The sequence below is a fragment of the Nannobrachium achirus genome, assembly GCF_963921795.1.
Source record: "Nannobrachium achirus genome assembly, chromosome: 10".
NCBI lineage: Eukaryota > Metazoa > Chordata > Actinopteri > Myctophiformes > Myctophidae > Nannobrachium > Nannobrachium achirus.
The window spans coordinates 43,657,328-43,672,525 of NC_137819.1; the positions used below are offsets into that span (position 1 = coordinate 43,657,328).

A 15,198-nucleotide genomic window follows, 5' to 3' on the forward strand; every position below is an offset into this window, starting at 1 on the left:
CTAACCTGTGACCTTCGGTTGCAATAACGCAGTTCAACTTCGGAGCCCCACGTAGCCCAGTGGTCCATTTTACAGATTGTACACAAATGGGGTGAAAAGCACTAGGGTTTTTCACTAACACGTTCTAACCGCAAGCCACCCCTTAACTCATTTCCCACAATATTAAGTGCAGTGTGTGATACTGTAGGGCCAATCTGGTTGAGCAGATGGACCCAGCGTGTGCCTCAGCAAAACTCCCTCTCTCTGCCTCCAATTCTCTACACTAATGAACCGTAACCAAATAAAACATAAATTACTGCCTCCGTTTCAGGCAAACAACACAACGTTAAGGCATGTTTTGGCCGTGGTTTGGGCTCCATTTGGAGAGGGAACCGTGCGGGTTGACGAGCTGGCCTGGCTCGTGTTTGGTCAGCCCGCCTGCCACTAAAATATCAATTTGGAAAGCTGTCGCTGTCAGACCCTTCTAAAGTAATGTTGTCACTGTCAGGCAGAAACCTTGTATCTCCAGGTTTCACATTTGTACGTTTTATTTCGTAAAGTAAAGCCCTGCTTCATCATACAAGACTGTCGCACAAAAGTAGTGAAAATAGCAGATCTACATGCACACAACGCCTAGCGGTGTGAGGTGTTGTGTGCTTGTAGATCAGCTATTTTCACAATTTTATTTTTATTTATTTTTTAATAACAAAAAAGGAAGGTTTTGGACATACTGTACAAGGTTTCCACCCGATAACAACGTTATCTCCCTCTGTCTCGCAATCTCTCTTTCTCTCTCTTGCTCTCTCTCTCTCTCTCTGGCCATGTCTGATTAGATTCTATAGGGACGTGTGGCCGTGTGAAAGTCACTGATAAATCCCAAACAGCTTTTATATGGTTGTGTTTATGCTGCGATTTGGTATATGTGGCACATTATGGAAACATGCAGAAACAACATGCTGCATATGCCTTGCACACGCTATCCTCTCGCTTTTCTTATCTGTCTGCACATTCTCACACTCCGCCGGGATTTTCTCTTCTTTCACATTACGCTTGCACGAACGGAATGGGTGACACCTGTCACACAAACCGCTTGGAAGTAACACCGGGTAAGCCAGGTTAAATCCGGTGACTAACCTCTTTGCTATCAGACTGAGGCCAGTCTGTGTTTTGGTGCAGGGACGTGCAGAGAATGTCAGAGAGGCAGGGGCTGAAATTTCTTAAATGGCCTTTTGGTGGAAATATCGACAATAGCAGACCTCCAAGCTCTGCTATTTTCGGTGCTTGATACCACACTGAACTAAGTATTATCTAGTCAATACTGGAGATTTCTATACAGAGAGGGCAATTCTTTCAACATAATAATGCTGCATTCAAGTTCAGAGTTTGGACAAGGCAATTATTTTGAATGCTGCCTTCATGTATGGCATGGAAAGAGGGCATTTTGCATTTATTTCACCATAGTGAAAACTGCATTCATGGTCTGGAGAGGGAACTTTTTACAGACTGATAAAAAGGGCGGGGGCTCAAGCCCCCTTTGATGTCTATGTGTGCACAGGCTTGGTTTGGTGCTAGCTACTGTTGCCCAAGGGTTATTTTGTTTTTATTCTGCCGATTTATTTTGTAGCACGCTATTGTCTTTTATTATTCTGTTGCTGATTTGATTTCTTGGGTTTTATGCAAAGCAGTATGTGACCTTGTTTTTTTTAAGTGCTGTATAAATAGAGGTATTATTATATAAAGCTCTTCCTCTTTAATGGAGGAGAGGGAGAGTTCAGACCCAGATGAATGGCTGCAAAAGTCCTGTGCGCAGTTGCGTAAAACCACCTTGAGATTCAAGCTGAAGTTTCTCCCTTTCTTAAGCTAAATATTTCCCTAAGCTAAGGGGTACATTTACTGTAGGAGCATTGCATAAAGCCTCTTAGGTTGTCACCTTGCCTAAGTGTCTAAGTTTAGACTAAGACTTTCACGGTACATGATGTCACAATACGACACACGACCACTTCTGTTACCCTGGTTACGCTTGGTAGAAAACACGCTTGGAACAAACACAACAAAGTGTTTGCCTTAAGAAAAGAAAAATAAAGGTTAGCCCAAGCTTCACTCGCATTATGTAACTTTAACGTGATAGCAGTATTCTGTGTTGGTTATCTTCTGCAAAATGGTCAACAAAGAGAATGCAAATTCTCAATTTTGGGACGTTGAACACTAGTAGGTCTTGATTTTGAAGAAAGACTGAAGTTCAAATCTATCCTCTCTAACAAGTTGCTCATCACTCTTAGTATACATGGATGCTAGATACTAGTTTTCTCTGTTCCAAGACCATGTGTTTTGGCATGTCCTCCTACTCTTCAATCACCACAAATTCAGCCATTGTTTTATCTTCCACTAATGATTTCACTTTTAAGAGACTAATGGGTCACTTAAATCTTTTTGAGTAATCTGGTCACCAAGGACCTTCTAGCAACGCACAAGGGAAAACCTAAGTAGCTAAGGGCAAGCTTTGAGATCAAAGTCCCCCCCCATATATCCTATCCAATTCCCTAAAGAAATCCTTATGGTGATTTTACGCAACTCACTTTTAAGCCATTTAAGGGCAACCTTTGATATATGCAATGCAGGTCTTCGCAAACCGAGCACTGACCTGCCTTGGCTTGTGGGGACAGACGGACAGATGGCACACCTCGTGCCCAGCACTTCTGCCCAACCGTGAAGGATAGCGTCCAACATCCACCATGATCAACAGGGCCTTGTCATTCTGCAGGGGGCTGCGTGGCAGCGTAGGTCGTGCAGGGCACACATTCAGAATAGCATCCACAGCCACCACCAGCTCAGAAGCTAGACGTCTGTAACGGCATGAGCACTTGATGAATTTGGACAATTTGGTGGCAGTACCGGGTATACAGTATGTGCTATTTTCTAAGAAATAAAGATTACACCTTTGTTATCTTATTACTTCACTATACTGTAGCCCAAAGTTGTGAGTTGAAAAGGAGATATTTTAACCACTTGAACATAAACCCTATAGCATTCCTATTTTGGGGATAATATAGCAGCTCAGTCAGCGGAAATGGCCAACACAAGCTCACAGCGTGTCGCTATTTGCACCTTTGCAGGGTATGTCCTTACCTTTGTAAGGACATAGGCTACCCAAAATAGGGATGCCAGGTCGAAAGTGGTTAATAATTAAGTATTGGTGTTTTGCTGCCAGGCTGAATTGGGTCGAGCCTTCGCGCGGTGCAGAATATTCTCAATTGAACTAAATTGCCTGGAGCACTTGCCCTATGTTTTTTTAAGATGTGAGGGATGCTAAATTGGACAGGGCGGCTTTCATGTGGACACCTGACAACAGTGTGCTGCTCGATTTGTCAAGACATCGCTCTCATGACCTCAAGGGTGGTGATTGATATGTGGTCAGATTCTCTCTCTCTGTGTGTGTGTGTGTGTGTGTGTGTGTGTGTGTGTGTGTGTGTGTGTGTGTGTGTGTGTGTGTGTGTGTGTGTGTGTGTGTGTGTGTGTGTGTGTGTGTGTGTGTGTGTGTGTGTGTGTGTGTGTGTGTGTGCGCATGCTTAACTGTAAAGAATAGAGTGCTGGGCTGGCGTGTGCTGTGTATTGTCTTCAGTTCACTGCACAGTAGAGTCTTGTGTGACGGACAGGTGTGTGCAGTCAGCAGACCTTGGGCCGGAGCAATGTCACTCTCAATCAGCTGCCTGTCTGTCCGTGCTGCCATACATGCACTACCCTGCCTCCTAACAGTACATACACTATACCTCCATACAGCACACTACACTGCCTCTTAACAGTACATACACTATACCTCCATACAGTACACTACCCTGCCTCCTAACAGTACATACACTATACCTCCATACAGTACACTACCCTGCCTCCTAACAGTACATACACTATACCTCCATACAGTACACTACCCTGCCTCCTAACAGTACATACTATACCTCCATACAGTACACTACCCTGCCACCTAACAGTACATACTATACCTCCATACAGTACACTACCCTGCCTCCTAACAGCACATACATTATACCTCCATACAGTACACTACCCTGCCTCCTAACAGTACATACTATACCTCCATACAGTACACTACCCTGCCTCCTAACAGTACATACACCAACTCCATACAGTACACTACACCAGGGGTTTTCAAAGTGGGTGACGGGGCACCCTGGGGTGCCGCGACCGCAGTCCAAGGGAGATAATTTGATAATATTTTGGAGTTATTTGGACACTTGAAAAAATATTTAGTATGATTTTAAACTTGAAGTACAAAGTTATTTTCAGTCAGTTCTAACCAAAATGGCTATTATCTCAACGTTTTCCTCGCAACATAATCACTAAAATATCGTCACTGTCGGGCAGAAACCTTGTATCTCCAAGTTTCCAATGTGTACGTCTTTTGGTAAAGCCCTGCTTCATCATACAAGACTGTCGCACAAAACTAGTGAAAACAGCCGATATACAAGCACACAACGGCGTTGTGTGTTTGTAGATCTGCTGTTTTCACTAGTTTAGTACATTTTATAGATGATAAATACAAAATGAACGGTTTTGGACACCCGACGATATGCTATAAAGGCCTCGGATTAAAAAAATATTTATGGGGTGCCCTGAGACAAAAAAGTTTGGGAACCCCTGCACTACACTGCCTCTTAACAGAATGTATATACCTCCATACATACTGTACACTTCCTCCATACATACAGCTGTGCCATTTAAGCTCTTCAGTATTCATTGCTATTTTCCTTAAAAAGAAATACTGCAAATGCATTTTTCCACAGTTTTCTTTCCCTGTTTTGCATTTCAAATTTGTTTGGAGAATGGAGCGTATTTTTTTGCAGAAACTAGCAAATGGCAAGAGACCACTCCATTCTCAACGAAGGTAGATTTAAACTTTGAAGTCAGAGAAGGTCATAAAAATAGCCAAAATATCTGATCTACAAGCTCAATGTTCTGCAAATCCCCTGAAAATCTACTGTCTTGCCAATGGCAGGAGGTGTGAAGGTTTGAAATGGCACATCTGTTGTACATTGCACTACACTGCCTAACAGTATATTCACCACCTCATATGTTCACTACACTGCCTAACAGTATACTCAATACCTCCATATGTTAACTACACTGCCTAACAATACATTCACTACCTCCATACATTCACTACGTCCAATATACACTGCCTCTATACAGTAGACTCCCTGCATACATCCAGTACGCTACCTCCATACATACATATACTACTGTACATCCATATAGCACACTACCTCCTAACTGTACTTACACTGCCAACATACAGTCAATACTGTAGCTCCATGTGTACAACACAGACATCAAGGTGGGGAGGAAGGAATCATAATATAATCATTATAATTTATAGGCCTATACCATAGCCTCTATATTGTGTGTGTTTTGTTTTTGGAAATGTGTGAACTGTACTGCATATTGTCGTTATTCATTGTTGTATATTCTTGACGGTAAACATGCATAGGCTACTTCTGTGACTTTGCCATTCTCAGCGTTCATTTTGTCTGTCCCTGTGAACGTTTTTGGAAAGGTTACGAATGCAAACGTTACGTATCCGCAAGGTGCAATAGTGCAAAGCATACAGTCAATGCTGCTTGCGGTCTGAAAGTATACAGTAGGCTAGATAAGTATACTTTCAGAACGGGAGTATACAGTAGATTTCATTTATGCAGCAAACTCACCAAAAGACAAACTCCTGGTTCTATGTGCAAACATACCCGGCAAATAAGATTGTGATTGACAGATGGAGGAAAGCTCATAGAGAGTGATGGGAAGGACGAAGGACGCAGTGAGGGAAGGACGGGGGGAAAATAAGAAAAGTGGAAAGAATGGGACCATCACAGTGTGATCTCACTCAAACACGCGCGTGCACACACACACACACACACACACACACACACACACACACACACACACACACACACACACACGTATGAATCCTGTAAAACAAAGTGTATTCAAACATCACCCTGCTGATGTTCCATTGTTGTTACCTTCCCCCACAGAGAACCCCAGGGAGTCGTGCTTCGAGCCCGGGGCGGTGCGGAACGGCACGCGGGTGGGCGCCGACCTCAAGCTGGGCTCCAGCGTCACCTACCACTGCGACAGCGGCTACACGCTGGAGGGGGACCCCACCCTCACGTGCATCATGGGGGGAGACAGCAAGCCCAGCTGGAACAAGCCCAAACCCATCTGCATCGGTAAACACTGACATCTGGAGACCAAACCGAGGAAAACAAACAGGGAGCCCGTTTTTCAGGCCAAGGACCCTTTAGTTGAGAGAGAGATGAGCCAGGGACCCCCCCCCCCCCCCCCCCCCCCCCCACACACACACACACACACAGTCTTTTCAGAGATTCCAATGATCAGTGTACTTTGGATTCATGCCAATTATTTGTGTTTTCAGATATTCAACCACTTGAACCGTCATTACTTAACACTCGGGTGACTGGAAAAAAATCACTTTCACTCTGACTGCATTTATCAGTCAAATTGACAGGTAAATTCTCTCCCTTTTGGCCCAGGAGAGCAACACCTCCTCCCCTGCTGCCAGCGGGGGTTCTATTGTCTTCCAAATGTGAATTAGCATTTCAATTGACCTCTCAAATGGGGAGCGCAAAATAAATTCTCTCCTTGCTTCTGGGAGGGGGAGGAATGGGTGAGAACTGTCTTTATTACCGATAACTAACAGTCAGAGTGGTGGTATATTATTTCATACTTAGGAAACGTTTCAGAAGGGGAGAACATATGTCTTGAGTATTTAGGAAAAGTCATGGAAGGGGAAATTTCTGAGACCTTCACGGGGAGAGTTATTGCACTTTGCGATCTCAAAATCGATCAAAATGACCTGTTAGTCACCCGTGTGTTAATAAACTTGACCTTTCACTCTGTCTGCTCTTTTCCCCCTCTACACCAAAATAATGTATATATCCACCGGCCGTCATCGTTTTGTTTCCAGACCCAAACAACAATTGGAATACACGTTATCGTGTCTCTGTTTTACAGTATACAGTATGTCTACACGCTTCCACTGAAACTGATTTATCTTCACTTTTCAATCAGTTTTAGTGACACATGTTAACACGTGTGTTCATTTGAGAGCACATGATCGCTGCACAGAGTAATTCATGCATGTGTTTGTTTTGTACTATAACAATCTTTAATTCAACCAATATTATCTTTGCTTGGACTCACCTTGACACATGCATGGTTACACACACACACACACACACACACACACACACACACACACACACACACACACAGCAGGTTTTACGGCCTTTAGCAGAAGAGAAGAAGCAGGTCAAGTCTCTGCAGGGCTAACCCAGAGGGACACTTGGAAAACATTGCAATTTCACTCTGGCAAACACCAGGGACATCTTCCAGCAAACCCCAATCAGACAAGAAAAGTAATTTAAGAGTGACGGAAACAGGGAGGATAGAGGAGAGGGGTAAAAAAAAAGAAATGGAATCTCACACTCTTTGCTTCAACCTTGCCCCAAAAACTCTCTCTCTCTCTCTCTCTCTCTCTCTCTCTCTCTCTCTCTGTCTCTCTCTCTCTCTCTTTCCGTCTCTCTCCCTCTCTCTGTCTCTCTCTCTCTCAGCCCCTTGCGGTGGACAGTATTCAGGCTTGGAGGGTGTCGTCCTGTCTCCTGGTTACCCCGGCAACTACAGCAGTGCACGGACCTGCCTGTACTCGGTGGTGGTGCCTAAGGACTACGGTAAGCCTATAGTGAACAAACAGAAAACATTACATTGTCTGGATGGACGGATAACAAGAGTGAAGAGATGATCTTTGACTTTATTCCAATAGATTGTCTGCTTGGAACTCTCTCGCCCATTAATGACGCCGTTGGGAAGGCCGTAAATAATTTCAAGCTACGTAGGTGTGACAGTTTTTAATGACGCTAAGTGGCGAACACATGTTAACAACCGTGTAAAAAAGGCCCGACGGAAGACTGAGGCTGAACTCTTTTGGATTCTCTCCAGCTGTCGTGTAATTTTTACCGTACATTGATTGAAAGTGCTCTTACCTTCTCTTTTATTCCATGGTATGGGAGCGCTAACGCACAAAGATCGTGTTGTTGAGACTGCAAACAAAATCACCGGTTAAGAGCTCCCTTCGAATAAAACTCTTGTGCTGTGAGAGAATCATCAGGAAAGCTGATGGGATCATTCAGGATGAGAATCATCCAGACATCGAGTACATTACTGCTCTAGCCTGTAGCAGGTGTTACCACTCCATCCATGTATGCACCGGTGGGTTTAGAGATGGCTTATTCCCACCAAAGGAGAGACCACTGAATCAGAGCTAAATTGAAAGTTTCTTTGCACGGAAGGAAATGTGTCCATTTTTGTCTTGTTTACTGCATTGTATTATGTGTTTTCGGTTCTTCTATCAGAGCCATCCACTTTTGTATTAAATGTGCAGTTTAGAATTTTGGCATATAGCAGTGTGAGACAGTAAATGTTCCCTATAGTCAGCAAATGAGGTAAATAGGCATGTAAGTACAGCGCAAATAATACAATTTGGTGCATCAAAGAAACTAGGATTCCTAGCATTTGTGCATGAACACATGACAACGCAAAGTAAGCAACCGACTACCCAAGACAAATGGTTAAAAAAAGAAAATAGACAGCTACATTGTCAAAGGGAAAAGAGCTGTAGAATGAATTTAAAGTATATTTGTTCAGGTCTCATTGTCTGAGTGGGTGGATAATCCCACTCACACATTGACAGAGCCCATTCAATTAAACAAGGTTTAGATAGACCCAGGATGTATAAGAGGCACGTCCCATGGCAAACAACAGACTTAAATGCAGAAAAAGCACTTGATTTCATGGATTACATATTTCCTGATTAAGGTGCTTTTTGCACGTGCAACAATCTCATTATCACTGTGAAACGTTCGCCTTCAAGTGCCATCAGGTCATCCTCTATGCACAGCGTCTTGTTGCGGAGGGGAGGAGAGATAGGCTGCTACGTGGATATATAAATAAATACGGTTTATTTTTTGTTTTATCACCCGGAGACGGGTGTGTTTGGGAAACAACTCTGCAAAACTTACGAAAGGACTCTGCCACGCTCCTCACTTGTAATTTAAAGTGTTTTAGTCGCTGCCATAGCTGAAGAATATATCTTGGGACCAGGAATTTAAATAAGCAAGCAAAAGTATTTGGAGCAAAACTTCACAACCCAAACTTCTTGGATAGACATTTAAATTATTACAGAGTGTGGGGCCCTTTTTTCATAATTTCATAACATGCAGTCAGTCACTCACAGCATGGAAAGAGGTCCTGTAACTTCTTAAGTCTCACTCTCTTAAGTGCAATACGTTGTTTTAGTTTCACTTCCACCTCAAATTATTTATTACAGAGCAAGTCTATTCTCACTATATTATTGACTAGGCTTTATTGTTTGTTTGTTTGTCTACTCTAAACACAGACACACACACAAACAAACACACACACACACACACACACACACACACACACACACACACACACACACACACACACACACACACGGATGCACGCACGTGTGTGTGCGCGCACACACAACAAAGAAATAATTGCTGTCTGGAAGCTGCAGAGCAACAAACATTTCATTGCGTTCTGGCATTTCCATCTTAAAGGTCATGGCTTTCTTCCAATGTGTAATATTCCCTATATTCGTGGACGAGCAAATATATGAGACTGTGTACACACACATGTAACATAGCCGGGCAGATAACAGAAATAATCGTTCACTTGCGGATACAAGCACCAAAATTGGCACACATACTCCTTAGGGATTGCTCTTTTCATAAAACCATCTGGCCAAATCAAATTTCAAGATGGCGGCCATTTTTCAAGATGGCCGCCATAAAATACCATAGACCTGTCCTATTTGAATGATCTTGGTGTCAAATCATACATTTTTCACTATGTAGAATCCAAATTTGGACCCATGGACTTACTCACTGGCTTCCTTGTACCATATATCAGTCCCGGAATCCTAATATTCTGCTAAATTAGAGGTTTGTGTTATGTCTGACTCGGATAAAATGGGTGGTAGTGTATATCTTAGTATTGTTAGAGGTTTATAGTGTGTGTGTGTGTGTGTGTGTGTGTGTGTGTGTGTGTGTGTGTGTGTGTGTGTGTGTGTGTGTGTGTGTGTGTGTGTGTGTGTGTGTGTGTGTGTGTGTGTGTGTGTGTGTGTGTGTGTGTGTGTGTGTGTGTGGGGGGGGGGGGGGGGGGGGGTAATGTAGTAATGTAGTAACTCAACAGAGCGGATTTCAATGCACAGCGGCTGACGCGGCTAAAATGCATGGTAGATATAATAGCGCCGTGGGATCACTCTTTGTCTAGTCTCTATTCTTCGACCTTTTCGACTTGGGTAACCCTGCCAGGAGTACAGGAGTACAAGACTCCTGCCGACATAGCTCTGGGGGTCATGGAGACACGCAAACTGCCTCACCACGATAAGGTGATGATCCCGTCGAGGCAGGAGGTAGTTTTTTTTTGTCTTTTCTTTTTTTTTTTTTTTTTCTAGGGCCTAGGCAGTATAGTACAATAGTATAGTAGGCCTATACTACAACGCTTCTAAACCTCGTACCTGCAGCTGCACAGTGCCGTGCAGGTCAGACCAAAGTGGTAGCATTTGCATCGACTGCAGCATTCCAACTTGCATCCACACTTGGTCAGCTGCTGGCAACTCTCTGCAATGGGTGGGAGCTCAGTCCAATCAATCTGCCACAGATCTCCTTTCTTGGTCCAGCCCCAGTTGTCAGGAGTCTGCATTTCTGGTTGACATACTGTTGACTGACTCCAGATGCAGGCCGCTTGATAGGAAGCGCGCTTCACATGTTGCTTCAGTGCTGCTTGCGTTGGAGGAATGGCTTCGTATGGCCTCTGCTTCAGAGGAAACAAGTCCAACCTCGCATCATTGACACCTTCAGCTGTGCTGGATCGGTCGTACATCATGACCACAAACTTCTCCAAGGTTTTCAGGTCTTCATCATCCACTACAGGTGGGTAATGGCTGAGTTTGCTGAAGACACCAGAAGCCTCATCACAAACATTCCAGGTTTGCCACGCAGACTTCTTCCCCTTTACGCGGAATGCTGAAACAACATCGCAGCCAGTGAAGGCATGGAAGAAGAGCATCCCTTTGCTCTTTTCTGCAAGAGTGCAACACAGGTCATGAACAGAATCCACTTTAAGTTCTGTCTTTGGCCAAAGGCAACCCACTGCCCAGCCCTGAGGCTCATAGGGCAGGAGTCTATGTCCTGTTTCTGTGAGGCTGCTTGATGTACATTAAGTACCCCTAGTGGACATGATAATAGTTTGTCACAGGGACATACCCCAATCCAGCCTTTGATGCTGAGGTCATAGATTCAAGATGTATGACAAGGTCCATATATGGAGTTCCCTGATGTCTTCAATATTAAGCCCATATCTAACAGGACTTCATATGGGAATGCCCATATATGGAGGACACATTGGCCACATACCACACTAACAGAATCCATATATGGCCAAGACAGATGGCCAAGACAGCCCATATCTGTGTGACTGGTTCTACAGACAGGGATCTCCATGTATGGGCATAAAAGGGTATGTTGTCAGTTGTCATGGACATCATAGTACTTTCACATAACAAATAACTGAGTAAGCATGTTTGGGCTCTCACAGCATATCTCCATATACAGTACATGGACCTCCATATATGGGTACCAGGGGGTCTCCATATATGGGTAAACAGCCGTTTGGATGGCCCCCTGTAGTAACGCTGAGGACACCTGGGGGTCCCGGACCCTGTGGAAGACCCCTGGTATTAGCTACAGAGCCCAGGTACAGGTACAAAAGCTTTTATGCTTCAAGTATGATCTAATTGTTCTGGAGCAGGAGCAGAGCAAGGACTGTACTGAGATAGGCTCAGGGGTCATTCCGGGGGTCCCAGGTGAGGAGAGACCCCCACCAAAAGTCATAAAGGTTATTCTGGCTGCTTCAAAAGTGCAATATATGAACTTAGAATGTTTTAAAACCTTCAAAACAACTCTAATATTATGAGAATTGGACATTAACTGGCTGACATACTGTTCTGCGAGGTCCTAACATAGATGACCCCCCAGAAAGGGGGCTGGGGTCAGGAAAATCTGACACCCATCATTTTCTGACAGTTTGGTCCCTATAAATGCCAAAGCAGTAAAAAAATACATTTTAGCAAAGAAATCCTTAGAAGTACACTTCTTATCACACTAGGTAGTAACTCCGAGGACCCCCAGGGGTCCCGAAGCCCCTGTGGAAGACCCCTGGTATTTGTTACTACTTTTTTTTTGTTTTCAGAAAAAAAGTTTATGCTTCAATTATGATCTAATATGACATTGTTCTGGAGCAGGAGCAGAGCGAGTACTGAGATAGGCTCAGGGGTCCATCTGGGGGGGTCCCAGGTGAGGAAAGACCCCAACCAAAAGTCAGAAAGCTTATTCTGGCTGCTTCAAAAGTGTAATAAATGAACTCAGAATGTTTTAAAACCTACAAAACAACCCTAATATTAAGAAAATTGGACATTAACTGGCTGGCGTACTGTTCTGGCATGCAGGTCCCAAACTAGATGACCCCCAGAAAGGGGGTGGGGGTCCGGAAAAGTTGACACCCATCATTTTCTCATAGTTTGGACTCTATAGAACCAGGATCTGCAAAAAGATCAATTTTAGCACAAAAATCCTACGGGAGCGGTTTTTTGGACGCATCGCACCACACTATTAGCAGAATATTAAGATTCCGGGACTGATATATGGTACAAGGAAGCCATTGAGTAAGTCCATGGGTCCAAATTTGGATTCTACATAGTGATAAATGTATGATTTGACACCAAAATTATTCAAATAGGACAAGTCTATGGGATTTTGTTGCGGAATGCAAGATTACTGTATATTCAATGGCGGCCATCATGAAAATTGGCCGCCATCTTGATTTTTTTTTTGGCCAGATGGTTTTCTGAAAAGAGCAATGCCTAAGGAGTATGTGTGCCAATTTTGGTGCTTGTATCCGCAAGTGAACGATTCACCTGTAATATGCACTTTATCTGCCTCGCTAACAGGGTGAACATGTAAATACAAAACCACAGACAGTTGGTGCACTTTAAAATCATGAGTGTTAATTGTACAAATGGAACCAAATGCAAAAGGTTGATTTGGTTCTATTTTACAATCTCAGAGTTATGTTAACACCCAGGCTTTTGCTGTGTACTCTCCAAACTGCCATCAGTCTGGTTCTCTCTCTCGCTTGCTCAAACACCCTCGCTCCCACTCAATTAATTAAATTAAAATGTTCAATTCAATAATTCTTTATTGGCATGACTGCATTCATTACAACGGTGCCAAAGCACACTGACATTCTTGTAAAAAAGAAAAGAAAATATTAAGATAAATACAAATAAAAAGGTAGTATATATATATATATATATATATATATATATATATATATATATATATATATATATATATATATATATATACAGTTTAGGCATTTAGCAGACGCTTTTAATCCAAAGCGACTTACAATAAGCAGATACAACATCACAATAATAAACAAGATAATAGGTCAGTACATTAACAGCAATATAACAATGTAAATGGATATCTATCTAGAGAAAACACAATATAATCAAAGTTCTAAAGAAACCTAAAAAGACAAATGCTAACTAACTATATATATATTTCTCTACTTCCCTCCCTCTTTTTCTAATGAGCTATTAACACTATGGCAATGTAGGGCGAAACCAAAAAGCCCATCATTGTCCAGTTAAGCCAAGCGGCAGGCTGTGTGTACCTAGCCTTGGGACACTCACCGTCCAATCTGTTAAATGTGGAGGTCATTCCACCCATTCAGAGGTCCCGCCAGTGTCTCCAAATTACTGACTGCCAAATCCCCCGGACACCACTAGCAACATATTTCACTCAGTGCCCAGTCACACCAAAGAGTGAGGGAATAATTAAGGGCTCCATTTGCATTTTCTGGGCAAATGACAAAGAAGCCCGAGGCCGGGATGCATCACTTTGTCATGCAAAACCACAACCTCCATATCTGTGCCTAGTTTTCCCACCAGTTCCCATTAGCCTGACATACACCTGCTTTTTTCCCTCCCCCAATCAACTTCCGCAGTGGCCATGCTATGATGTGATGTCATTGGATAACAGACAGTGACAGTGGAAGAGAGGCAGTTTCACGACTGATCTCTGTGTTATCAGAAAATATATATTTTTTATAATATTTTAGGTTCACTTCACAGTTACAGTGGCAAGTTTAAAACTGTGTTCACATTATTCGGGAGCAGAAATTCATTACATATAACATTAACAGATGGAAACGTTGACAGAATGTAGTCTATCATTGTCAAGCACTATGTGCAGTTTAAGTGATTAACAGTTCCCACCCTATCGGTATACAACTCGGCCATTGCACTCACTCGTCCAGGTCACCACACAGGGCTCAAGCCTGAAGTCCTCAGAATCCTCATAATTGTTGTGGAGATCGATAGACTGGCAGTCCTTCCTGACATTAAGATCAGCCAATGAAAAGATTTAAACATATGTGTCACCACACATGGTAGTCCTAGAGGCATGGCTATGGCAGAAGTTGGTTGGGGGGGAAATACCGCTTTTGTTTGCGTTTATTTCTGCTCAAATGCGGTGTAATGCCATCTGTGATTTTGTTTGGTTTCATGAGCCATTGCATTGGACAGACCGTCAGACGTATCATATTAGATAAACAACTGCGATTTGCCTGACCCAGGCCATGTCAGCTAGAAATCTGCCCTGCCCTGCCCTGGCAGACAAAGAAAATAGCTTGCAGATTTGTTTGATTCCCAAGCTAATATTGACAGTCAAATGGTGAACCAGTTTGTTATGTTTTCTTTGGGTTTATCTCAAGCGCATTATAATCAAAAACATTGGTTGTGCCATGATGGTGCATCACAGGATTGAGTTCTTTAAAGTTCCCAAACAGTGGGTCGGGACCCATTTGTGGGTCATGGACCAATTTGTATGGGTCACGACTCCAGTAAAATTCCCACAAAAGAGGTTTATATTTCAAAGGATTTTCTCCTCCCCAAAAATCTTTTTATTTTGTATAAATAAATATAAATAAACAAGAAAAAATATATATATAATTGTATAAATTCCATTGTAAGAA

The 15,198-nt window shown here is 43.0% G+C and overlaps 1 protein-coding gene across 1 annotated transcript in view; it reads left to right on the plus strand.

Moving 5' to 3' along the window:
• The window catches only part of csmd2 (CUB and Sushi multiple domains 2), a gene marked incomplete at its 5' end in the record, with an annotated part of 568,918 nt that overhangs the window by 339,662 nt on the left and 214,058 nt on the right, over positions 1-15,198 (plus strand). The window contains 2 exons of the mRNA XM_080735514.1: positions 6,024-6,218; positions 7,623-7,739. Coding sequence (XP_080591640.1) covers positions 6,024-6,218; positions 7,623-7,739 — 312 coding nt within the window. The remainder of the gene's footprint in view (positions 1-6,023; positions 6,219-7,622; positions 7,740-15,198) is intronic.